We start from the raw sequence: 25,326 nt of genomic DNA, 5'->3' as shown, positions 1-25,326 counted from the left end.
CCTTGACTTCCCAATGTGACTGCAAGCTCTTTGAGGGAAAGAATTTAAGTCTTTTAAAATCTCTCTTCTTCTCATGACCTAATGCTAATCATATGGTAAATAGCCAATGCCTGCAGTTATAGTTTGCTCTGAGCAGTACTTAGAACAGTGCCAGCCACAATGAGATATTTAATAAGGGTTTTTGGATTGAGATAGTGATCATTTTAGGATAAGAAATTATCCAGATGTGGTTTTTTTTTTTTTGTAATGACAACATGGATATTAACGCCTCATGATAACATGATGTAATGGACTTCGAAAGGTTTGAGTCGGAATGCCCGCTCTGTCACATATTAACAGCATGGCCCTAGTCAAGACACTGTGAACTATGTTTCCTTATTGTAAACAAAAGGTGATCATGGAGACCTCAGAGTGGTTGTGAGGATTAGGTCGCATATCAAAAGGAGATTGTCTAGCATGGTAAATGGCTACTATTATAGAAAAATTTAAATCTCTATCACTTTTTTTTCCTCAAAAAATCTATTTTCCTTTGAAATAAAATGTAGATCCAAAAGAGCTAAGGGCTTGGGACGATAGGAGGTTTAGATAGGGACACCAGTGTGGAGGTAGTAATCTGTGCCTCTGACCCTTGCACTCCACATTTTTGCCAAGAAGGAAAGGTCTACAAGCCGGGGACCTCAGAAGGGAAGGGAAATATATGCTGTGCCAGTGCTTCTTTCAGAGCGGGTAATCCTTCAGGTGTAGAATACCACCTCCACGAGGTGGCGTCAGAGCAAAGACTGGTAGAGCCCTTGGAAATCACACAGCTCGCCCACCTCCCATCATCCACATGGACACGCCGAATCGGAGTAGAATCTTTATTACTTTTTATTCTACTGGTTTTCTGTTTTATCCTTTACTCATGTCAGAAAAATAATTTTAAATTTTCTTTAAACATTTTTGAGGTGAGATATTTTCTGATAATGAGAAGTTGGTAGACGTCATATTAACAGAGATTTTTTTCTTTTTTGGTAATTGTCTGGATCATAAAAAACAATCAAATAAGACAACTTATTCTTAGTTTTGGGCTATAAATCAGGAGAAGAAAAAAAGAAGGGAAGGTAGAGAGAGGGCTCTTAAATTGTTGGTGGAAACATGGTCCCCTAACCCTTGATTTGGCATCCACGATGACATCTCAGTGGTAGGGAAGGCTCACAGAAGGGATTGCTGCCTTGGTTAGCAAGAGTGCTTCAGAGCTAGGCTGTGAGCTTCCATGGCAGAGTGTGTTCTCTGATCAACTGGACTTTGCTGCAGGAGGGGTGTGGCTGAAAGCAGGCCACTGTAAATTAACCAAGTGCGAGAACATAAGACCAAACTTTATTACACCCAGCAACAGAGTGATAGAATGACATTCTTCTCTATTTACATTCTATCCCATCTTCTTATCCTTCCATGCAGGGCTGCTGACAAAGGTTGTTGGGGCTATTGTGCCAGGTGTGGAGATTCTGCCCACTGGTCAAGAGACCTCACTCTCAGCTGTTGGCTCTGCCCCTGCTTTTCGAGGTTGGCCCTTGTAGTACTCGCAGGGCCTTAGGCGCTTCTGTAAGTATGATAAAACTCCGTTAATCTAATGTTATCATTCAATAAAAGAAAAGTGAAGCAACAGTGGACAAAGTGAGACTTTTTCCTGACATCATTGGTTCTTTATTTATAAGTACAGATAATATTTGAGATGAAATAAAAACTCAGAGGCTCAGATACATCCACAGTGACACAGGCATCCACAGGCGAGTGTAGCTGTTTTAAGACCTGTCCCATGTCCCTAGGCAAAACAAGTGTGCCTCCCTCACATTAGAATCAATTAAGGACAATCATATTGTTCTTTTTTACAAAAATCAGTGCTCTTCAATGTCATAGCAAACAGATGATGTGATAATAAAGTGTGCCTAGAGAGGAATTTCCTCATAAAATTTCTGAACAAAATTTGCATCACATCTTGTGATATCCGCTTGTCAACTGTAAAAAAGACTTCCTTCACAGGGCTGCCTCTGTATTACTTGTTCTGCTCTCCATTCTTATGATTAAACTCAGAACTGCTGAAAACTAAGGATTGCTCATTCTAGCCTCAGCAACAAATAAACAGAACACTCTTATTTGGAAGCCTTGTTGCAAAGAATAGTTAATGAGTAAACAGAAATTACTGATTTATGAGAAATATTTCCATTCAGAGAATTATGAGAATATCTTTGTCAAGTGGGAGTAGCTATTTGATATAACTAGCCCATTTTGAAAAAGAAAGTCAATTAATTTCTTTCCGCCTGTCTTCCCTTGAGCCAATCAGTTTTTTTTTTTTTCTTGTTGCCCCTCTTTGACCTCTGGTTGGTTTTATTATCATTTTTCCCCCATTTAGAAGTTGAGCATTCAGTCTCTTGACTTCCCTTATTTTCATATGTGTTCAGGGACCAGATGTCACGGTTCATTCAGAATGTTAAGAATCTTTGTATGAAAATCGGTGATGTACATTTTAAGATACACATTCATTATTAGAAAAGCAAATTGCAGTAGGCCTCAAGGCACATTTGTTTGTCCATTTTCTGTGCTAGTTAAGAAAGCTTGTGAGGAAGACTCAGAAATAATTTAGAATTCTGCACAGTTTTGTGTCATCCATAGAAATTGACGGTACCCCATTGGGAGTCTCATCACTTCTCTCTAGGCTGTTCTGAAGCTTCATGGTTTTTGGTGCATTACATCAGGATATTTTTACAATGGGGAGGGGGGATGATGAAATGTTAAAGAAACACCCATGGCTGCATAAATTAATTTAAAGCATCAGAGAGATCGAAATCATCAATGTTTGTCATTTCCATAGTTGGATTCATTTCATTAACTGGCTTCCAGGGGCGTCCAGGACATTTAGGGGAATTTTCTGGAAAATCAGATATCAGGTTAAATGAAAGGCTATTTGGCTCTATCTGGATGTCAGGGATCCAGGCATCATCATTCTCTGTGTGAGTTGGTGGTACATTAGTCATCATAGCTGCAATGAGATCTGAGTCCCGAAAATTAGGAGTGGTAACTGCTACACCTGGCTGGGCTAGAGAAGAGAGGAGTATTGGCCCTTCTGTCTTCTCTTGTGTCTGTGCAGAAGATGTAGTACTATCTTCAGAAGAACTTGCCAAATGCTCTGTTCTCCAACCATTGTGCTTTCCATTGTTTTGTCCTTTATTTTTATGTTTTTCATGGCCATGACCATGTTCACGTTTATGTTCATGGGCTAGGTCATGTTTCTTTTCATGTCCATGGCCAAAACCATGCCTCCCTTGGTGTTCAAGATCATAGTCAAGTTCCCGTTGATGTCCATGGCCAAGGCCATGTTGCTTTTGTAGTCTATGGCTAAGGCCATGCCCCCTTTGATGCCCATGGCCAAGGCCATGTTGCTTTTGTAGTCTATGGCTAAGGCCATGTCCCCTTTGATGCCCATGGCCTTGGTCATGCTCATGCCTATGGCCATGACCAAGGCCATGTTTTATTTGCTTTTCATGGCCCCAGCCATGTGCACGAGCGGGTCTTTGTTCTTTTTCTGAATCCTGCTCTTCATCTTGTACAGGTGCCATGGAATTGTGGGGTGGACTTACAGTTGTTCCTTCTTTTTTTTTCTCCACTTGTACTGATCGGAAAGGTGAAAAACCTGGAGGCCTTTTCAGCATTGAGGTCTAAACAGAAATATTAAGATGAATGCATTACTGTGAAAACCACACTATCAATGAAGAAAGAAGGGACTGAGACCTGGCAATGCTATCTTGGTTTACGACAGAGCAAGTCTGTGCCACATTTTAAATAATATATTAATATTCCAGAAAGGATGAGAATATATAATATTTTTCCTCTTTTGAATGATTTTATAATTTTTGGAAATTGATTATTGTTCTTAATACTCCTCCTCTAAGCTGGAAAATTTTTTCTTCATCTGGAAAAATCGTGAGGCAAAACTACATCTTTAGGGTAACTTCTAAGCCTATGATTATGTAAAACCATGGCACATTATTTATTAATTGATACTATTTCTATTAGCATAATCATTGCTTTTATCCCAAAAGACCCTAAATGGGGCTTTATGACCCAAATATATATGGAGCAGATCCACAATCATTTTATTGGGCCAAAACATATTAGGACATGTTCAAGAGCTTGAAACACACCTTTTGTATAATGTTCATGTTAAACTACATACATACCTATACTTGGCAAAAACCTAAACCAGAAAAAGGGAAGAAGAGGCAACTTGCATTGAAGAGATGGATTTGTGGATTATTTCTACCTATACTTGCATTATGGGTGAGAACATGATATTTGGAGGCAGTGTCTTGTGGTGCAAAGAGCTTGGTTTTGGAGTCAAACAAGCCAGACCCTATTAGTTATCAGCATCATGTAACAGGGAGGGCTCTGACTTGACCTATATTTCAGTCTGAGTGCCACCAGCTTCACTTCTCTCATCTCTAAAATAGGAATAACAGCAGTACCTGCTTCATAGAGTTGTCAGGAGAAAAATATATGTGAAGTCCTCAGGATAGTGCCTGGGACAGAGGAAGTACTTGATAATGTTATTATTCACTGTAGGAGCTCAGCATCTTTGTAATTTTTCCTGTCTCATCCTTGACAATGGGGAAAGTGTTACTCACCTCCCAAGGTTCTCTTAAGAATTAGAAAAGATGATATGAACCAATGCTTCTCTCTCTCTTGAACAAAGGTATGAATCCCCTGGGGATTGTGTTAAAAATGCAGATTTTGATTCAGTAGATGTGGAATGGGATCTGAGATCTGCATTTCTCCCAAGCTCCTAGAATGTAAGCAGGTGCCAGTGGAGTATCTCAGACACACCTTGAAGCTGCATAGCTGGTAATGTTAGCTCTCCACAGCAGAGGCTGCACTTCACTAAGAGCCTACTAAACAATGGGACACCTACTAAACGAGAGGACTGCTGTTCTTTCTAGTTATAGAAAAAGAGAGATCAGCACAGAAATGTGAGAGTTCTCCCCATTTTAGAAAAGAGAGTCCCCCAATTTGCTTAAATAATGGTTCATTTTCAACCCTAAAATAGGACTTTTTAGAATTAGCAAAAGTGACCTAAACCGATTGTAATTAAAATCATACCTTTCCTAGTGATCGACACTTGACAGTAGGGTAAATTTTTTTCTCCCAAGGTACCTCATAAACATCAGCAGTACAATCTAGAATTTGCTATCCATGAAAACAGAAACCAAAAGAGAGAACAGTGTTATTGATGAGATACTTAAATAAGTATAAAACATCAAATAGATATTCAGGAAATAAGTAGACAGTTGCATTACTACTTACTCCAAATTTATTGGTCTCACAATTTTTGGTCAGCTCTTCATTACTCTCCTTGGAACATGTGGTTTCCCTGGCTGTGAACTCAATAGCAAATTTTCTTCCAGCCACCACCTGGAAAATTAATTAGCACAAAGTAGATGCTTAATTAATACTGTACAATAAATCATATGTTTTAACTCTAAAGGCTTTTAGGGGAGATCATTAAAATTTTAATTCTACACTGACCAAATAAGAGTTATACAAAAAAACTACATATTTGTTAAGACAAAACTTCCAGTTTGTATGCATGTGTAAAATATTTGGCTCTTGGTTGGTCTCATTTTCTTTTCTAAATGAAAAAAGAAAATCAGGCTGTAACTTTTATTTTTATATTTTTCTGAGTTTTATTATTCGATAGCTGTAAAATTCACTAGTCATTCAAGAGTTCAAGTTGTAATAGAATCTAGGAAGAGTAGGAAGAAAAACTTAAACATTTCCTTTAAATATACCTTATTGTCCTACCAAATCTTGAATCAGAGAAATACTGAGTTATTACTACCAGTACAGAAATTATGTGGATTAAATTATGTGATTAGGAAAATTATTTGGATTGTCTAGTTTGCTTCCCTTAATTATTTTATATTAAGAAACCATTTCAATCTTTAGCAAAAGTTTTAATCATTAGGTGATATTTTCTCCACAAGTTAACATTTTGTGGCCCCCCATTTTTTTTCTTGTCTACAAGGACACACTTTATTTATTTAAAAAGTTAAACTCATGCTTTTTAAAATACTGTAACTTCAATAAAATCCCAAGTATAGTTTTTTCAGTCATTTTAAAATGCCATATTTTATATCTCTTATATACTTGAAAAAATATTCTTGGTAAAATGATCTTAAATTATATGTCAAAGAGTTAGTTGATGTGATCCAATTTCTAGACCCAGTTATTCAGTATTTAATTCTAAGATTTTAGTGTGTGTGTGTGTGTGTGTGTGTGTGTGTGTGTGTGTGTGTGTGTTATGGACTAAATGTGTCTTCCCTCCCCAAATTTATACATTGAAGTCCTAACCTCCATTGTGATGGTATTAGGAGATAGGGCCCTTGGGAGGCGATTAAGTTTAAATGAGGTCATGAGGGTGCGGGCCCCATGATGGAATTGTCTCCTTACAAGAAGACAAGGAGAGATCAGAGCTCTCTCTCCCTCTGAAATATGAGAAGATACAATGAGAAGGTGGCCATCTGCAAGACAGAAAGAGAGCCCCACCAGGGAACCAAACTGGCTAGTTTTGGGACTTCCTAGACTCCAGAACTGTGAAAATTAAACTTCTGTTGTGTAAGACACCCAGTTTATGATATTTTATATGGTAGTCTGAGCAGGCTAACAGTGTGTGTGTGTGTGTGTGTGTGTGTGTAATATTATATGGCTATCAAAAAGGACATCAATATATCTGTTAACCTGGAGAGTTGACCATATTTAAAAAACGAAGTTACAGGGTGATAGTATAATCTCATCTGGAAAATCAAACCAAAACAGTCTTCCTTATCTCTATGTTTTTTAAAAGCATGGAGAAAGTGTGGTGGGAGGAGGATGAAGAGAGCAGAGTCATAGGAAGGACTAAACTCCTCCTCCTCCTTTTTGGTTATTGTTTTGCTTGTAAAGCATGGTTAAAAATTTTTTTTTAATTGAAGAAATAATTTAAATTTCCTCCCCCCCCACCCCGTCTACACATGGTTAAATAACTTTTAAAACTCCAGGTGTGCATGTAAGTGGGGAGGAAAGTTCTAAGAGAGTTTTAGAATCTATATTTTGGTGATCACAAATTTTCTTGCTCATTTCAATTGCATCTTAATGTATTTTTTTTTTTACAGTAATGTTGATCAAGGTAATGTTGCCTAAGAAAGTTGACAATATGTGACACAAATCACAACTGATGGCTCAACTCAATTCAGGGTCCAGAAGGGAGGAATTAAATAGACTTAGTAACATTTTATATCTGAGGGCCTCAAGAACACATCCATATTGTCATTATTATCAGGTGTCATTCTTATCAGAAGCCTCCCCTGCTTAAACTCATCCTGCTCAAGTTTTGTTTTTAAAGTAGACAATAGAGGTGGCTCCATAGTGTAGTGGTTAGCATGTCTGCTTTACGTGCAAAAGATCCTGGGTTTGTGCCCCAGGTGGAGCCATGGACCATACCCAGGGTGCACTGGTCCCAAGTGCACATCACAAGCACGTGGGAGGAGATGCCCTGCCTTCAGAGATCCAGTTCTTAAAAAGGGAGATGGCAACATCCGTAGGTCAGGGGGGGAAGGGAAGGTAGGGGTGGGGAATTAAAGAGGGGGGAAAAATAAAAATAAAGTAGAGAATATTATAGAGCAAAATAAATTCTAAATGCATTTAAAATTTTAAATTAAAGAAATAAACTCAAAATATACAAATAAATATCCATAAGATCTCAGGATGAAGAAGGCCTTTCTTAGATGAAAAGTAGAGGAAGAAAAGCTAAAAGAAGGAAAAAGTTTTAAATTTGAATAGACAAAATAAAAGCTGATTCAAGCAAAGTAAAAAAGGCAAACTTGGAAAGATAAAATAAATGGACAAAAGACATGAACAGGTATTTTAGAAAAGAAATTAATATTGTCATTAATTCAGAAAAAAAGTTTACCTTCATTAATAATCAAAATATGCACATTAAAAAGCATTGCAACAGTATTTTCAATCTTCCATTTGTTGGCAAAGATGAAAAACAGTGATGATACTTGGTGTTGACCAGGTGTGGGAAGCATGCAGCTTCGATCACTGTTGGTAGGAATGTAACTCAAATCGAGATGATCAACCAGTGTCTTATACTCAGGCAATGTGAATGTAAACTGGCATAATTGCAAATAGTTTGGCGATTTGGCAATTTGCACCAGTCTCAAATGTAAACATATGCCTTGACATTTTTTGTACTTTGTCAAAGGAAAAATTCCTGAATATACACACACAGATACTTTGTGTATTTATCTGAGCAAGGACAGGGAGGAACTTTGACAATGGCAGGGACAGAAGTGGTAGGGGTAGGGCAAAATAAATGGCCTATGACAGAAATTGCAATTATTCACATGTGCAAATGGAAAATTTTAAAAATATTTGGTATCTGAAATAAGTACCCAACTTGGAATGGACATGAATCCAAATAGACTAAATATGCAAAGTTAAAGAAAGACTGACTCTGTAAAATAAATCTTTAGCAATTTGACAAATCGGTCATTTGGAAATTGGTAAATGGTTTCCAGTAACTTGATTGCTTGCACCAAGGCTGCCGTGAATGACTATGTCAGAACAGCCAAAATGCTCTCTTTAAATGCAGAAATCAGTAAAGATTCATCTCTTAAAAGTAAGTTTGAGATTCTCACAATATTCCAAATTGATTTGGCAGCTGAAGGAACATCAGTTTGCTTCAATTGGCAGTAGTACCAATTGTTGCTCCCCTGGCATCCTTAGCCCCCCCCCCCCCCCACACACACACGTGCACACACACATGCTATAATGTTGATTTGTTAATTTACAGAGAACTGTAAGTACTCAGGGGACTAGTCATGCTTGAGAATGAGTGGTTCTTTCCTGACAACAAACATGCAGTATATAATGGACTACTGGACTATTCCTACATCATTAAAAATAAGGGAATTTCACAAGAAAGCAGAAATATAAAGTGAGAAGAAAAGCTAACAAACACGAGTATCATGAATTGGTGTACTCTTCAAGTGAGCCTAACATGGATCATGTGCCAAAGAAATCAAGGAGAGATCAAAGTGTCAGTTTTGGCTTATTTTAATACCATTTGCTTAGGTTTTTGTTTTCCAGTAATAAAACTAATATAGAAAATTAGAAGATGAAACTAAATAGATCATTGTGCCATCACCTAAAGCTACCACTGTGAATAGTCTCAGGCATTTTTTTTTTTAGTATTGTTTTCTGTACTCTTTAATACCAGTAGACAATGGAATGTATATTCGATTTTATGGTATCTTTGTTCACTGCATATTTAATCCTAAGGCATTTCCTACATCAAGGACTCCTCACAAAGTTGCTTCAAAATTGCCGCTTAATACGCCATTGTAAGGATATGCCAGATATTATCTGATCATTTCTATATATTGACCATTTTGACAGTTTACAGTTTTTTTCTTTTATAGTTAACGCTGCAATGAATATTATTGTATATAAAGACTCTATTTTAGATTTCTAGAAATGCAATTACTGAGCCAAAAGTATGAACTATTTCAAATGAGATTTTTTCCCATCAGATTATAAATATCATGTTGGTTTGCTCTAACAGTTTGGTTCTATTTTGATTATTTTTCTTCAGCTTATATTTAGGGAGGCCAATTCTGAGGTTCTATAATAGGAAACTGAGAATACCTTGGTTATAGGCTGTTGGAATTGGCAGGGATTTGAGCTCTTCTTATACAGCCACTTATTTTACAGATGAAGCCACAAAGGCTGAGTGAATCTGAGTGACTGACTGCCAGGGTTCACCCAGGACATGTGTGGCTGTTGCTGTGGTAGAGCTAGGTTTCCTGACTTCCAAACCAGGGTGCTCCTTATCTTCTATTGACAAGGCATGGAAGAAAAGGCAAATCCCAGTGAGTACATTTGTGGATGGGAAGGACACCCCAGACAGGAGCAATGACATGGTAGTGAGAGTGGGACGAGAGTCTGGGGCAATGACAGACCAATGATGGGGCTGCGCCCAAGGCACTAAGGGATGGTACCACAAGAAATGAGTCTAGAAATGCAGAGCATAAATCTTGCTTTTTCTAGCCCTAAATTTCATTAATTACATAGTAGTTGCTAGATTTATAGAGCACTTTAGAGTTTAAAAAGTGATTAACATATATTATCCTATTTGATCCTCGCCCCAGTCCTTTAAAGACAGAAAATGGAGAGAATGTTTTAGATAATTTGTTCAAGATCACACGACAAGCAAACAGTGAGGCTGAGATTGAAATTCAGATCCCTTTTTCCACAGCCAAGATCGTGGCAAAATTAATAAGAAATTTGCCCACAGACTATAATATCACCATTTTTGTAGCATAATTCACAGACCTGTACCGTTGCTCTGGTCACAATGTCAATCTTGAAATAGAAGGTTCCATTATTCTCTGCATTAAGTTTTGCAATGGAATGAGTCAGAGGTGCCTCCAGCTCTGGACTGTCAACAGGTAGCTCTTTGGGGCAGCCAAGGCACATCCTGGTAGGTAGTGGTACAGATTCCTCCGCTGAAAGAATCAGGCTTTTAAGACAGCGTGTGTTCTGAAGGAGCAGTCTAGCCTAGTGCCTCTCTCACACATGATCCAGCGTCCATTTGCAGAGAGCCACGTGGCAGCCCAAGGCCCCGTAGTGAGTGTGAGGAGTTTGTCTGACCTTCACCTTACTACCTCTTCTTTTTTCTCCTCCTCAGAGCCAAGTGTGTTTAGAGAAATCTTCGATTGGAGGGTGTTAGTGATTCAACATGCTGCGCTTCTCCTAAGTTTTTACATTTTCGATGGAAAGTGTAAAAAATAATGCTTAACTTAAAGGAATGACTCTCTAGTGGAAAATTTTTAAGTCCTATGATTCTGGTTAGCAGGCAGCTTCAGTAATACTTTTCAATGTGGAATGTATACAACTATCTTTCAAGTATGAGAAAAGCCAACTGTTGGTTGTGCTATCCACCCCTCCACCCCTGACTATAATATGCAGGAGAATAAAAATCTTTAACTGAATATTTTATTTTGAGTGATTAAAAATGAGATATAGCTTCCCCAATTTACAACACCTGATGTAGGGACATCTTGTACACAAGGAGGACCAGCTGACTTTGTACCTGAAGACCAGCTTTGCCTAGAGAATATACATTTTCCCTTCTGCAACCATATTCCCTTCTTTCCACTTGCAGAGCAGTCTCCACTGCACCTGCTACAGCATAACTGGGAAGAAATGGGGTACAGTGTTCTCAGTAAGGTCCTTTGGTCATATAGACTTTGTGGCATATCATGAAACCCAAAGCGCAATTCCTATGAAAAGACCTGGCTGGTTGTCTGAGACCAACATGTACAAACTTGTATTATTCCATACCTGGAAAAAGGTCACATTTCTGTGAGAAGGAAGCAACTCTTCGCTGAGTATCCAGGTATGCATCATCTGTACATTCACCGGTATCCTAGTTTTTAAAAAGTATAAGTGAATAAATTAAAAACATTTTTAAAATCTTTAAAGTAAACAACTAGTAAAACAAAATACAGGATGTTAACTTTGCATAGAAAGCAAAACAAAACATAGTTTAGTGGCAAAAGAGAGAATAAGAAACAATTAGGTAATAGCACCACCAACAACAAACACATATACACAAACACACGGAAACATGAAATAAGATGACAAGAATAGGAATAATAGTATAGGAATAATAACTATATAAGTAAATGAGTAAAATTTTCTTTTAGAAAGGTCAACTTTCAGATTAAGTCAAAAACAAAATCAACGTATTACATTTTTAAGAACAATATCTTATAATAAAAATGATAAAGATTAAACATAATAGATGAGCAAAGCTATATGAGGCAAATATAAACAAAAAGGAGCTAGAGTATTATTAATATTGGACAAAGTAAAATTCAAGGTAATAAAAACTCATGAAAGTAGTAGAAAAGTTCATTTCATTTTTATAAAATATATAATCTAGAAGCACAGAATTAAAATATACAAAGCAGAAAATAGATATATGAGTAGAAATGGAGAATAATTGTGGTGGGAAAATTTAATATACAACTATAAATCTAAGACAGGCCAAATGGATAAAAAAATAATTAAGGTCACAGAAGAATTGAGTAACATTATAAAAAATTATTTAAATGGTATTTTCATATGTTACATGTATAAAGTGACATTTTTATATGTATGATGCTAATATTTTTAACTGCTTTTATACTAGGTCACAAAAAGGGCTCAATAAATTTTGCAAATCAAAAACAATATAGGCCATGTTCTTAGACCTCAGCACCAAAAAGAAAAAAAAATCCCTAAAATTAATACCGTAAGTTTAAACAAATGAACAAAAAACTAACTACTTGGAAATCTAAATACACTTGCCTAAATAGTTAGGGTCTTCCTTGGATAAGGAAAAATATAAAAAACAAAAACAAAAGCCATAAATTTCTAACAAACATATGAAAATATAATGGTTAAATAAATGCATATTAACTACACTGCTAATAGAGACAATGGAAACCAAAAATGTTTTTGTCTATGAAATTAACTATATTTAAAAAATAATACTGAATTATATTAAGGGTACACATTGCTGATAGAATATAAATTGGTGCATTTGGCAAATAGTCAACCTATATATCAAGAGTTGTAAGAGATTTTGTACAGTTTTATACTATGTATAAAGCTGAGAGTTTATTCTGAGGAAATTATACCAAATACAGAAATAGCTTTATTCTCAAAATATGTTTGGTGAGTTATTAATTATAACAAAAAATGAAAATAACCAAAATATAGGAAAGTAATTCAAAAAACAATCTCCAGTACCTTTATCGGGATATTATACAGTTATTTAAAAGCAAATTTATCAAGTGTTTTAATAACATAAAAATTCTTAGGTGAAAAAATGTAGCATATAAAATAATCACAAGTATCAAAATACAAAATATCACTAAAAATTGTCTATATCATCCCCTCTCCCAAATGTACAAGAAGGAAATATGTTCAGATACCTTGGGGTATTTGGTATATGGTACGATACGTATATTTTTTTTGTTCCTGTATCATCTTAAAGTTTGCTATAAATGTATATTTTCAGTAAGGAAACACATATATAATAAATGTTATAGTTTTTAAAGATATGGGGAATACCACATTTATAATACCTTAATTTCAGATGGGGAGAAGAATACTGGAAGTAGCCTACAGGTTCTCAATTCTATCGGCATATTTGATTCACCTGAGAAATTTTTAGATCATTCTGACTCCAGAAACTCATCCTGGAAGTGTGGCCTAGGAATAGGTACTTTTAAAGCTGGCCAAGTGATTCTAATGTACGGTATGGCTTGAGGAGAACTACTCACGAAACCTCTTAAATCAGTGCTTTTCCAAACTTAGTATGCAAATGAATAATCTGAGAATCTTGTTAATATGCAGATTAAGTTGGTGTGAGGTGGAGTTCAGGATTCTGCTTTTCTAACAAGTTTACTGGTGATGCTGATGCTGCTGGTCCAGGGACTAAACTTTGAGTGGCAAGGCCTTAACTCTTACCAATGTAGGCAACATATTTCATTTATATTTTATGTCCTTTATACTTGTAACAAACTGTGACTTAGGTGCTATTATACAAATGAGGAAGTAGAGGCTCAGAGAAGTTACACTAAAAATTTGATTGGCTTTGTGACTCCAACCAGCCGTTGCATCTCTCTGGACTGCAAAGAGAAAACTAAATCAAGACCTTACAAACAGATGCAGAAAGCAAGATAACATTTAGGCCTATATAATCTCAAATGGCTAACTAAACATAAAAAACAGAGGGTGTTAATAGATGCTTAAAAGGCCAGACTATTCAAACTAAGTTAAATGGTAGTAGCTAGAGCATACGTTTTTAGAGGATTATATATATTATGGTAAAAAATATAGAACATAAAATTTGCTACTTTTATCATTTTTAAGTGTATAATTCAGTGGCATTAATTATATTCACAGTGGTGTGCAACCATTATGTAGAGCATCTTTCTATGTGGTTATTGACCATTCATATGTCTTCTTTAGAGAAATGTTTATTTAAGTCCTTTGCCCATTTTAAAATAGGGTTTATTGCCTTTTTGTTGTTACTTTGTAAACCCTTATCAGATATATGATTTGTAAATATTTTCTCCTATTCTGTGAGTTGTCTTTTTACTTTATTAATACTGTCCTTTTTACTTTTTTCCCAATTATGAAATATCTATATACTTGATTAGATATATTGGGAAGTATTGAAGAGTTCCAAAAAGTATAAAGGATCAGCAAAAGCACCCACAGTTCCAACTGAAAGTTAAGTATATTTTATGTTTTGGCATATTTGTTTCCCATCACTTTTAATACTTACATTATACATTTGAATGAGTTTGTATGTATAGTTTTGTATCCTGCTTTTTTGTTTTTTTACTTAACATGTTATAATCATTTTACTAAGTCATCAAAAACTCTGCCAATGTAATTTTAATGGCTGCACATATTCTACTGTATAGACAAATTATAATTTACCATTAGCTTAAATTGAAAATATAAGATATTTCCAATGTTTTTTTTATTAATAATAATGCTGAAATTAACATTTTACTGTCTGGATTTCTCGTTTTCTTCCCATATAAAAAAATTTTAGAAGTAGAATAAATAAAGGGCTTGCAGGAATACTTTGCTTAAAGCACAGCCTTCTGCTAAAATGCAAATATACATGGGAAGATCTTAGTTATCAAACATGCACTAACTACTGCCACCTTGAGATATACTCTTTTAGCATAATTTTGGTTGTGATAACAAGATATTATCCTAGAAAGTGTCACTTTCCAGGAGTTTAATTCTTTAACAATCTAGAATTGAAGCACCGGTGTTGACCAAGGGAAATATTGGAATTTGTGAAGTTAGTTGCAGTTTAACAAAACAAATACAGGATGTGTTTATTAAAGAAAGATAAAGGTACAGGAGGGAAGGTGAGAAAAGAAGCAGAGACAAGTGTAAAGTGAGGGATTGTCCTGGGTAGCACTTGGGAGCACTGGAAGGACTTTGAGCATGAGGGGAAGAAAGAGAGACGGGGAAAGTGTGAAGACACGAAGAGACAAACTTGACCGTGACATCATTTTATCTCAGGCTATTTTTAGTTCCAAGCTATATCTGTAAATGCTTATTTGTTAGATGAATAGATTTTTTTTGACCAAGTAGGTAAGGCAGGTTGCACAGTGACGTGAGCTTCAGAGCACACAAGGGAATGTGACCGTGAATTGGTGAATGCCATCTAAAATTTTAGCCTTCCCACATAGCTGAGAGTTCTCACACCTGTAAATATTGGACACAAAATGCTAAGAACTTTATAATTAGATATTTGCCTACTTACACCGTTGAGAAGAGACTTGCAGTCTGGAGTTAAGGACAGAAAATTCTCCTTGGAACAATTAGTTTTCTCAATTGAATATGTGATTTTATAGTTCCATCCAACCACCACCTAAAACAATTTTGAATTGAATATTTACAGGGCAGTTTAAACATTATTCACAGTGTTATGAGGAGCTTAGTATACTGCCTGGCATGTCATAAGTGATCAAAAATATAAACTATTATTATTACTAGGCAACAAAAGTCATGACCAAATAAATATTGAGCATTTTATGACTCTCACATCCCTCAACACACACACACACGCACACGCACATACACACACACACACACATACACACACACTCTCTCTCTCTCTCTTTCTCTCTCTCTCCTACATATGAAAATGAAAAACAGTATATAGATGGAGTTACTGAAAATGAAAAACAGTATATAGATGGAGTTACTGTATTTCCTGCCAGACCTCAGAAAAAAAATGTTCTATTGAATTTTATAAAATATTAATAATGCTCTTCTAGATGGCTAAAGAAAACTTTGGAACTAGAGTGGCCTTTACTGGTAGGTTCTCAGGTTCCCAGATTGTCAGATAATAAAACTTCTCTGCTTTATCCTGGGCTAGTCCCTCTCCAATTGCTCAGTATGGACATAATTGAGTAGAACATGCGTCTTGCATGAAGGCAAGTTGGAAGGTCTATTAAAGACAGGGAATGACTGACCAAAGTGAGTCCCTCATAATTAGAGACCTAGTCAACTGTCAGGAAAGACTTAGTGAAGCGAGGCAATGGAAAGAGCAGATTTACAAGTATTTACTTTTTTCCTGATAATATGGAAACTATAGGGTACTGAGAAATTTGTGCCAACCTTTTTAGGTATACTTTAATATTTCAGATCCATTTTTGACACATTATAGCTAGGTGATGCTATAGTTTTCTTAAAACCTTAAGGCCAGAAGGCTTTTTCATTTCATCATCTTTAAGAAGAACATGTATGCTGACTCCTCATTTATTAAAACCAGTCTCAAAGGAAGCGGTCTGTTAGCCACCCTTTTCCCATTTATATATTGCAATATCCGAATCACTTTGACTAAAGAGAAAGCTCTTTGCGTCCTGTGCTCTTTGCCTCAGATGAGAACATAAAAGAGCTCCCTCACTGCCAGTCGTGGAATCATGTTCTCCTTCAGCCAATGGTTTATTTTAGGTAATGAAACCCTAAACATAAGGAGCTAACAAATTTTCACAATACTTTGAGAAATGGAAAAATTAAAGAGCAAACCTGTTTCTGGGCACTTTTCACTTCTTTAAGAGCAAAGAGGTGGGAATGATGAGTGTTGTTGTTAAAATGTTGAATGGCATATCTCAGAACTGGTTCCAGTTCAGGGCTGGCAGTTGATATGGGGTGCACGCAGCCAAGGCAGTCGTACTGGGATGTCACCACAGAGCCCTCGGCTTGACAAAGAATAGGCAAAAGGGCAGTTAATGAGCAAAACCTGCATTCAGATACATTGCCCAAAATAAGTAAGAAAATTTTGAAGGCCCTGGTAAACAAATTTTCCTGTAAGTCCTAGTATGCATTAATTAAAGAGAAGACAAGACTGCTTTTCAGTCAGAGGGGGAAAAAAGCTATCATTTTCTTAGAAACGTCTTATATACATACCACTGTGCATGATTATTTTAAATTATAGAATATATGAATTTATATCCTTATAAAAAAGACATTACAGATATCTCATTATTTAGTTTTCATCATTAATTAAAGCTCCTTGAAGCCTGGTTCGGGGAATTATGCGTTTTGCATCAATTCGATCCAAGAAATGTGTATTTTGTACCAGCTGTAATGTGCCAGGCAGTGAGCTAGACTACATGGCTATGTCGATTTGCTGGTAATGGTCGCTGCCTTGAAGGAGCTGGGCAATGTTAAGTGGGAGAGATGGAACTGTAGAGGGATCATTTCAATGTAATTCAGCAGGAGCTTTGAAAGGGAGGAGCCCAGAGTGAGCTAAGGACTTTTCTGAGAAGACATCTGAGCCAAGAAGGGTAAAAGCACAGTCAGTGTCAATCAGGCAACATGAGGTGGGAGGCCTGAGGAATAGGAACGAACAGCTCCCAAGAAAGCAGGATGAGTCGGGGCAGCCCTGTGGGATGTGGAGTACGCACATTCGCACATGCACATTCGCCAGAGCTTAAAGCAAGAGGCAGGGAGGGGGGATTGAGGTCTGAGCAGTCAGTAGAAAGAGTTTTACTGTTGAGTCAGTTTGAGACGCTCTCTGGAGGCCAAGGGATACTAACTATATTCCAAGGGTCATGGGCATCTTGGCGAACCTAATGAAAGCTATGGCATGCTCTCCAGGAAAATGAACAACATTCTCCACATTATTTTAGAGTCTTCAGAGACCCCTAAAGTAAATTGAGAATATTCTATTGTAAAAACGAGGAGCCACTGAAGGGGTTTCAATAAAATATGTAAAATATTAGCAGCAGTGAGTTTGTATTAACAAGTAATGTTTATAACACAGCCATAACCAACTGGTCAGTAGAGACACATGCTGTAAAGAGGGGGAACTCGCGAAGGAGTCCTAGGCCTCTCTACCCAGGGGGCTCTCACTGCTCAATGTGTAAGATCCAAGCAGAACCAGGAGGCCAACAGTGTTCTGTAACACTGCCCCTCAGCTGTCAGCAGGTCAACACAGCACCCCTCGTAACAGTTTCTTGGTTTTCACTCCATTGGTATGCATGTCAAGAAAAAGATCTACTGGGTAAATATTCATATCTTCACCCCCCACCTCCTAACATAAGTTGTGTTGAATCAAGGCAGTGGGCAAAGTTAAAAACCTGGAGAATTATATGGGAAATGTGAGAGAATTACTTATGAGAGAACGACAACAAAAAAGGTGAGCACAGAGGTGAAACGGGAGATGAAGAAAAGACAAGAGGCTGGTTTGCTTGACCTCAAAGGCAGTTCTGATTGGGGTAAGGAAAGAGATGGAGCAGCCCTTTAAGGGTGAGGGAAGGATGTAAATCTGGTTTCCACCCTGCCCCAACATTTCTAGAAAGATTTTTAAAAATTAAAATAAAGATTTAAAAATTTGAATTCTGAAACCCATTTGACTAAAAAGGTCTCAGATGAGGGACTGTGGACCTAGTAGTACTTTCTGAAGGTGTGGCAAAGAGCTTTTTCTCTCATAGTATATAAGTGCTGCGTTCTGGATAATGTGAAAATTTGCTTGTGAGATAGAGTTCTTACCCTGAACAATAAAAAGCTACTCCAAGGAAAAGAATTTTGATTACTTGTGATTTCTTTTCTGTTTTGGACTGTTTTTCTTTGGATGCAACTTCTTGCAAGAGCTGAAACTCAAGAAATATAGTGTTTGTGGGTTCCGTACAGATTACTAAATCCAGAAGAGACCAATCGCCACTCTGGTGAGGTTCAAAAGTGTAGCTGAAGACACAGTTCTGGAGGCTCATATACTAAAACTAGGTCTTGCACAAGGCCTGATCTGGGATGGCTTCTGTGACTGACGTCACCTAGATGTGCCCATTCTTCTGTACCCCGCCCCTTTGCCGCAAGAGGGAAGGGGCTAACAGGGTTACATCTGTTCATGAGTTGCTCCATACTTAGAGAGTCTACTATATCAATTCTGTTCATGACTAGCCGTGGGATCTCAGGCAAATGGGGATATTAATACTTGCTTCACAGAATTGTTGCGAGAATTAAATGTTAATACATGTAAAGTGACTAGAACTGTGGCTGGCTATACATGCTCAAGAAAGTTAGCTATTATTACTTTTATCCTGATTATCATTAGTACATTATTGTGATTATACCTTCAGGGATATCATCTAGTTTCAATCTACAAAAATACCATGCATGAGAACTATTTCAATCCTCTTTTACAGATAAAAGGGAAGCCGAAAAGGTGAAGAGCTTTTGAAAGATTCCAGGCCAGGTCTGGCCTCAAAGCTTATGCTTTTCTTACTCTAGGATGCTGCCTACAATTGAAGGCAAGTCTCATGTCTTCTAGTCCTTTCACAGGACCCTGGCACACACGTATTACAGTACCACTCTCAGGAAGAGAATCTGGATAGCGCTGAGAGGATGATTGGTGAGAGCCTGGCCCCAGCCTCAGAACTCCGCTGCTCTTCCCCTCCCCCACCCCAAAGCTGCAAATGGCATCCCTACCACTGCCCTCTGGAGGGGCTTTTTCTGTGTTGTGCTCCTCCCGGTCCCACATGGAAATGGTTCCTTTTCTCCCAAGGCACCACCACCAGATGTGTCAGCTACCTGGAGTAATCTGGCAGGTCTGGGAAGCTACAACGAATTTCATGTTCCTTCTCTTCCCCACAATTGCCGTGCATTCTCCTGTGGCCTAAACAACAACAACAACAACAACAACAAAATAAATAAATAAATAAATAAATAAATAAATAAATAAAAGCCAGCTGAAACATTTATCTTAATCTTTCAAATGGAAAAGTGCATCTAGTTCTGTTGCTAAATATGGCTTTCCTTCTTTTTAAAAAACTTGTCAAGATTTTTTCTAACAGTTTTGAGACACAGAACGAATGCTTTTGTAGCCTAATCATTATTATTTATAAGCTGCTGATATTCAGGAGACATTGGAGAAGAGGCGGCATCAATGGCAAGGTTTTAAAGTATAAGTTTTTTGTCTAAGCCCTGGTGATATTTCTTTTCCACCCAAATGGACACAATGCCCTAGAACCAGCCTGCTAAACTCTACTCTTGACTTACCTTTCAACTTCAGTGTTCGAACTGGGAACAGGATGCCAGTGTTTTGACATTAAAGAAGTGAATCCATGGACTTTAGAAAAAGTGGCTTGCTTTCCTAGCAGATACCTTCTGTAGTCTCCCTTAATTAAGGCCAAATAACCAGCGGGGGTGGGGCAAGCTGATGTTAGGCATTTGGTTAGGATAGCCATTGTTATTGAAACAGGGACCTTTGCATAATGTATCTCTTTTTACACTCCTACCAGATAAGGTCAATTTTATCTGCTAAAAGGAGTGCTTGGGTTCAGAGTGGTCAGCCAGTTGGAGGCAGAGTAGGATTCGTACTCAGGCCTGTGTAGTGGAAGCTCCCATTGTCTCCCCTCACGAGCCCTCAGTCTTGGCCCAACTATTGATCTGTAGTCTCTCTGGGGCCCACTTGTCCCAATTAGTCGTTGGGGTTCCCTTCTCATGGGAGGGCTTTCTCCACATTTAACAGCTAGTCTCTCCAAGCCCCTTCTGTCTACGCAAGTACCCAGACATCAAGCATTTGGCTTTTCTATACATTTCAGGGTTTATGTGTATCCCTCACAAAAAGACTCAACAATATTATTCATCGTCCCTAGCACTAGGAAAAAAATCTGGCAGGCTTAATGCAGAAAACTGGAGGCTCCAAAATGTCAGCACACTTACAGCTTGTTCAGAATCTTTGTAGTCACAATCTTGCCAGGTTTTGTTACTTTGAACAGGACAGTCACCCTCCTTGATTTGGTACTTGAAAGAATAAAATGGGTTAGGGTTTTCCTAAAAAAAAAAGAAAAAAAATGCAATCAGAGATATGTAGGGTTCATCCAACTGACCTGACAGCCAACCATTTGAGTGAGATCTGGGGCAGTTATGAATATGTGATCTCGATTTAATTAAACAAGTGCACAGTATTTATTAAAAATACTGAAAGATATAAATGTTTACTTAGAAGAATGTTCATAATATATTTTTGAAGTTACAAAGTACTATCCATAGTATTAGCCTATTTTTGTAGTTTCCAATTTATATGTGCGTACATGATTTTTAAAAGTCTGGAAAGTCACTCAGCAAAGCTGTTAAAGTGTCTCTCAGTGGTGGGCGTACAGTTATCTTTGCCTTTCTTTTTTAAACAAACATTCCTGAATTATCTGAGTATTTTTTTTAAACAAATACATATTACTTGTACAATTAGAAAGCAAACAAACAAGAGGGTTTTTTCTTTTTTTTCTTTTAATTTTAATTCTTTTATTTATTTATTTATTTAATTGAAGAAATGATTTAATTTTTTTCCCCTGTCTACCTTCCCCCTCCCCGCTCCTGGACTTTTTTCATTTTTGAAAAAAAAAAAAAAATGTTAACAGTTCTGGATGGTGTGATTAGTTGTGGGTAATTCTAGTATTTTTATTTGCTTTGTTTTGTTTTCCGTTTTTTTTCTAGCATGTCATGAAATAATAAGGCTTTTAAAATGCAAAGGTGCTGAGTTAGATGAACTTTCTGAAGCAAAATCCTGGCATGTGGAGCAGCAAAAGGACCCGGCAGGTCATATTGTCCAGACCTTCACTTTGCAGGTGAGAGAAAGGAGCTCCCCCCTGTCCCCAAGTAGATGGGGCATAGTTTAGGCAGTCTCCCACTTTGGAAAGGCAGAGCTAACCCAGATCCTAGGATTCCTCACTCCTGGGGCAGGACTCTCTCAGAGTCCGTGCTGGTCAGAATATTTGCATCTGGGAGATGATGGAGTTATAACTGCAAACAAACTTCATTTCTTTAATATAGTTTTTTTCTGATTCAGGCTAGTTTTGCCCAGATAATGGCATTGTGACTTACTTGCTTTTTTCACCCTCCTCCTTCGTATGCCTGCTCCTTTAATCATTAAGCCTTAGGTCTATAATCATGAGGACAATACATTTCAGTTACACTAAGGATAACATTTTAGCCTTAGGTGTGTGTGGTGGGGGGAGGGGAAGGGGGGCAGGTTGTTGAGAGCAATAGTTTATCAGTGTCCCCAGGACTTGTGCAACTCTCTAAAAATAAACCTTACTTTCTCTGCGGCAAAACCTGCACATATCTCTTCTTTGACTCAGGTGAGCACAGGAAGACATTTAAACTATTGAAATCACATGTCCTGTCAGGATTTGTCTTCAACCTGAGTGCATCAATAAATGATTAAAAAATATAAAAAACCAACTAGAACATTGCTGTTACCCTTGATGCATTCGGCCATGTGGATTTCATGGTAGGTATTTTGTCTAATGCAGTAGAACCATGTTAATCTCATTTCTGACTCCTCAGAGACATACCCTTTTACTCTAGCTTTATTGAGGTATAGTTGACAAATAAAAATTGTACATATTTAAAGTGTGCAATGGTGATTTGATAGGCAGACACTGTGAAATGATTACCACAAATAAGCTAACTAATATGGCATCACCTCAAGTATGTGTGTGTGTGTGTGTGTGTGCACGTGCGTGTGTGTGTGTGTGTGTGTGTGTGTGTGTGGTGAGACTGCTTAACACCTAGCCTTTTAGCAAATTTCAAGTATACATTACAGTATGATCAACTCTAATCACCATGCTGTACATTAGATCCCCAGGACCTATTCATCTTGTAATCAAAAGTTTGTATCCTTTGACCAACATCTCCCCATCTCTCCCATTCCACAGCTCCTGGCAACCACCATTCTACCTTCTGCTTCTATGAATTTGACTTTTTTAGATTCTACTTATAAGCGAGCTTATACACATATAGTATTTGTTAAATTTACCCTCTTAAGCATTCCCCTCCCCATTTGAATCTAAGTCTGCTCATCTAGTAAACCCTTTTGCTGAGGCCTGAGTTTCTGGGTTATCTATCCCACACTGCACAGTCCCTTTCAAATGTTTCCATCCACCTTTCTTTCATTTCACCATAGAATACTACTCCGATCTCAGAGGAAGGCAACTTTGGTGGCCCGAGGACTAGTCATGCCTTGCCCTGCAGTCCTAGGCCAGAGCGTTGTCTTTTCTAAGAGCTGTAAGCTTCTACGTTTGATTATAAGTTCTTTGGTGATTGGGTGTGTGTGTGCATGTGTGAAGCCTGGGCTCCCAGTGATAGCACAAATCCCAAACAAGGTCAAACACAGCTCACTCACCGTCTTGGTGACTTCGGTTATGCGATACAATACAAACTTGTTGCCACTTTGGTTTTCATTATTATATGCCTTCAGAGCTACATCTGCAGACTTAAATACATCCTCATCATTGCAGTCAATTTCTTGCGAGTGGTACTCTTGGGTTACACTTAGCGGCAGCATGGAGCAAAGGAAAAGGACGGCAATCAACTTCATGATTTAACAATCTCCCTCTGGGAGTTTCAGCAAGAATGGGGAGCCAACTTGGATGCTGATTTTAACTCTCCCCAGCCTTTTATCTCCTCTGCCTCTCCTCCTCTCTCTGCCTTAGCATTCCAGGGCCCTGATTGGATTCCTGCTGCCATACACTATATGCCCTGTTTGAAAAGGACAAATGACTCTGCTGGGTTATCTAAGCAGATTTCAGGTTGAAACATTACAACACTGGGGTTGTGACCTGCTTGTTTGTATTTGGGAAGCAAGTGGAAGTACAGAACACATTTCTGGGTAATTACATAACTCCATATAGCAAATCAGAGCAGAATCTCATAAAGGAAGAGAAAAAAACACCAACCACCTCTGTTATTCTCTTTCCCAAATGACTTGCCCAAAGCCATTTATGAGGGTCACTACACGTGACAACAATGCAACAATGTGTAGACATCTTTCAATAAAATTTCTTTGCAGGACATCTAGCTGCAGAGAAGCAGGCTGCTACCAAGCCTATTGCTTGCCTGGGGAACCTATGCACAGCGACGCACTGAGTACGGGGAGTCTCACACCAGGACATCGGCACAACTGAAACTGAAAGGTGGGCATCCTATCGGGTCTCTGGCCAAGCCAGCCTCTTTCCATTCAATTGCGTTAGTTGTAGAAAGAAAAGTGCTCCCCAGGGTGGAGGAGACAGGTGAGAAGCGTAAGAAGATATGGGCTGAGTTATACCCCGCCCTTGTTTCTTGTTTCTGTTTTGGTGGATATGGGGTCCTTCACTCACCAAACCTTTCTAATAAAGTTAGACTATTGAGGGAGAGGAGGCCTAAGGGTGGGTTAAAGATATGGGCTAGCTCTTAGTAGGTGCTTGCTCTCAAGTCCTAGCCTCTCCTCACCCCCCAAAAATGTTTGGCTTCTTTTGTTGTTGATAGGGACTCTAGCTTGGCAATTCAATCTCCCAAGGGCACCTGAAAAGAGGAGGGGTCAGTGTGAGGTGAATGGTGGTCTTGTAGCAGAGTGGCAGGAACATGAGTTTGGCAGAAAGTCTAACCTTGATTGCAATCTAGCTCTGCTACTTAATTGCTATGTGATCTTGAACAAGTCAGGGTCATATAGCCTTTCTGAGCCTTAGTTTCCTCACCTGGAAATGTGAAAATCACAATACCTTAACTAGATTTTTTGAGGAGTGAATGAGAAAAGGTACAGGGCTTGGTAATTAGTTCTTAAAAATTATATCTAATATTAGAGTGGAATGGTTAAGAATCCCTGACTTACTGAAGCAGTTTCAGGTGCGTGGTGATGGCAGAAGGTAGATTCTAGTGTGTGTGTGTGTGTGTGTGTGTGTGTGTGTGTGTGTGTGTGTGGCAGTGGGGAGGGTGTAGGAAATAAAACTCAGGGTGGAAGAGACTGAGTAAATTCTTAGACTGGAAATAAGGAGGGGCCCACAAAGATGTAGAAGCTGAAGATGGGAGAGTGAAGGCATGACTGCTGGTGCATGGTCCAGGAGGAGTTAGAAAAGAGCACAGGGCTGATCATGTCAGGTGTTTCAAGGGAAAACTCAGAAACAGGACTTGGTAGAGTATATAGGCAGTATAATATGCAGGAAAGAATGTGACTTTGGAGGAGGCTAATCTGGGTTCTCATCCCAGTCCCACAATTTACTGACTATAACAAACATTAAACATGCATACACTTTTTAGCTATCTGTAACAAAAAAATCTAGAAAAGGTGTACTCAATGGTATGTTGTCTAAACCTCTAGCACAATGTAAGCTCCCTAGAGTAGGAATTGTTTCTTACCCCATTATTCACCTGCAGCAACTTTGTTTGCATATTATAAAT

The 25,326-nt window shown here is 38.0% G+C and overlaps 1 protein-coding gene across 3 annotated transcripts; it reads right to left on the bottom strand.

The window, feature by feature from the left end:
* Window positions 1-1,334: 1,334 nt before the first annotated feature.
* On the bottom strand, window positions 1,335-23,613 carry KNG1 (kininogen 1). 3 transcript variants are annotated; one of them, XM_016136258.2, is made up of 11 exons: window positions 23,297-23,613; window positions 20,836-20,946; window positions 19,702-19,786; window positions 16,696-16,868; window positions 15,425-15,532; window positions 11,419-11,503; window positions 10,408-10,580; window positions 5,335-5,442; window positions 5,131-5,217; window positions 3,615-3,692; window positions 1,335-1,579 (listed from the first exon to the last, which is right to left on the bottom strand). In XM_016136258.2, the coding sequence occupies exons 1-11, from the start codon at window positions 23,489-23,491 to the stop codon at window positions 1,496-1,498; spliced, it is 1,287 nt and encodes a 428-aa protein (XP_015991744.2). In that variant the 5' UTR covers window positions 23,492-23,613; the 3' UTR covers window positions 1,335-1,495. The 3 variants fall into 3 exon arrangements, with proteins under 3 accessions (XP_015991744.2, XP_015991745.2, XP_015991746.2); XM_016136259.2 differs by lacking the exon at window positions 3,615-3,692 and having other exon boundaries at window positions 23,297-23,611; XM_016136260.2 differs by lacking the exons at window positions 3,615-3,692; window positions 5,131-5,217 and having other exon boundaries at window positions 23,297-23,612.
* Between the last annotated feature and the right edge of the window lie 1,713 nt (window positions 23,614-25,326).

The sequence above is a fragment of the Rousettus aegyptiacus genome, unplaced genomic scaffold (assembly GCF_014176215.1).
Source record: "Rousettus aegyptiacus isolate mRouAeg1 unplaced genomic scaffold, mRouAeg1.p scaffold_m13_p_4, whole genome shotgun sequence".
NCBI classification, from domain to species: Eukaryota; Metazoa; Chordata; class Mammalia; order Chiroptera; family Pteropodidae; genus Rousettus; species Rousettus aegyptiacus.
This window is presented reverse-complemented; position numbering and strand designations above follow the sequence as displayed.

Excerpts from the sequence above, each read along its gene's own strand:
- KNG1 (XM_016136258.2), bottom strand. The coding sequence starts at position 23,491 with ATGAAGTTGATTGCCGTCCTTTTCCTTTGCTCCATGCTGCCGCTAAGT. Across the intron at positions 15,533-16,695 it reads TGAAAAGTGCCCAGAAACAG|GTGGTGGTTGGATGGAACTA; the intron begins GTTTGCTCTTTA and ends AAATTGTTTTAG. Across the intron at positions 5,218-5,334 it reads GTGAGACCAATAAATTTGGA|CAAATTCTAGATTGTACTGC; the intron begins GTAAGTAGTAAT and ends TTTCATGGATAG.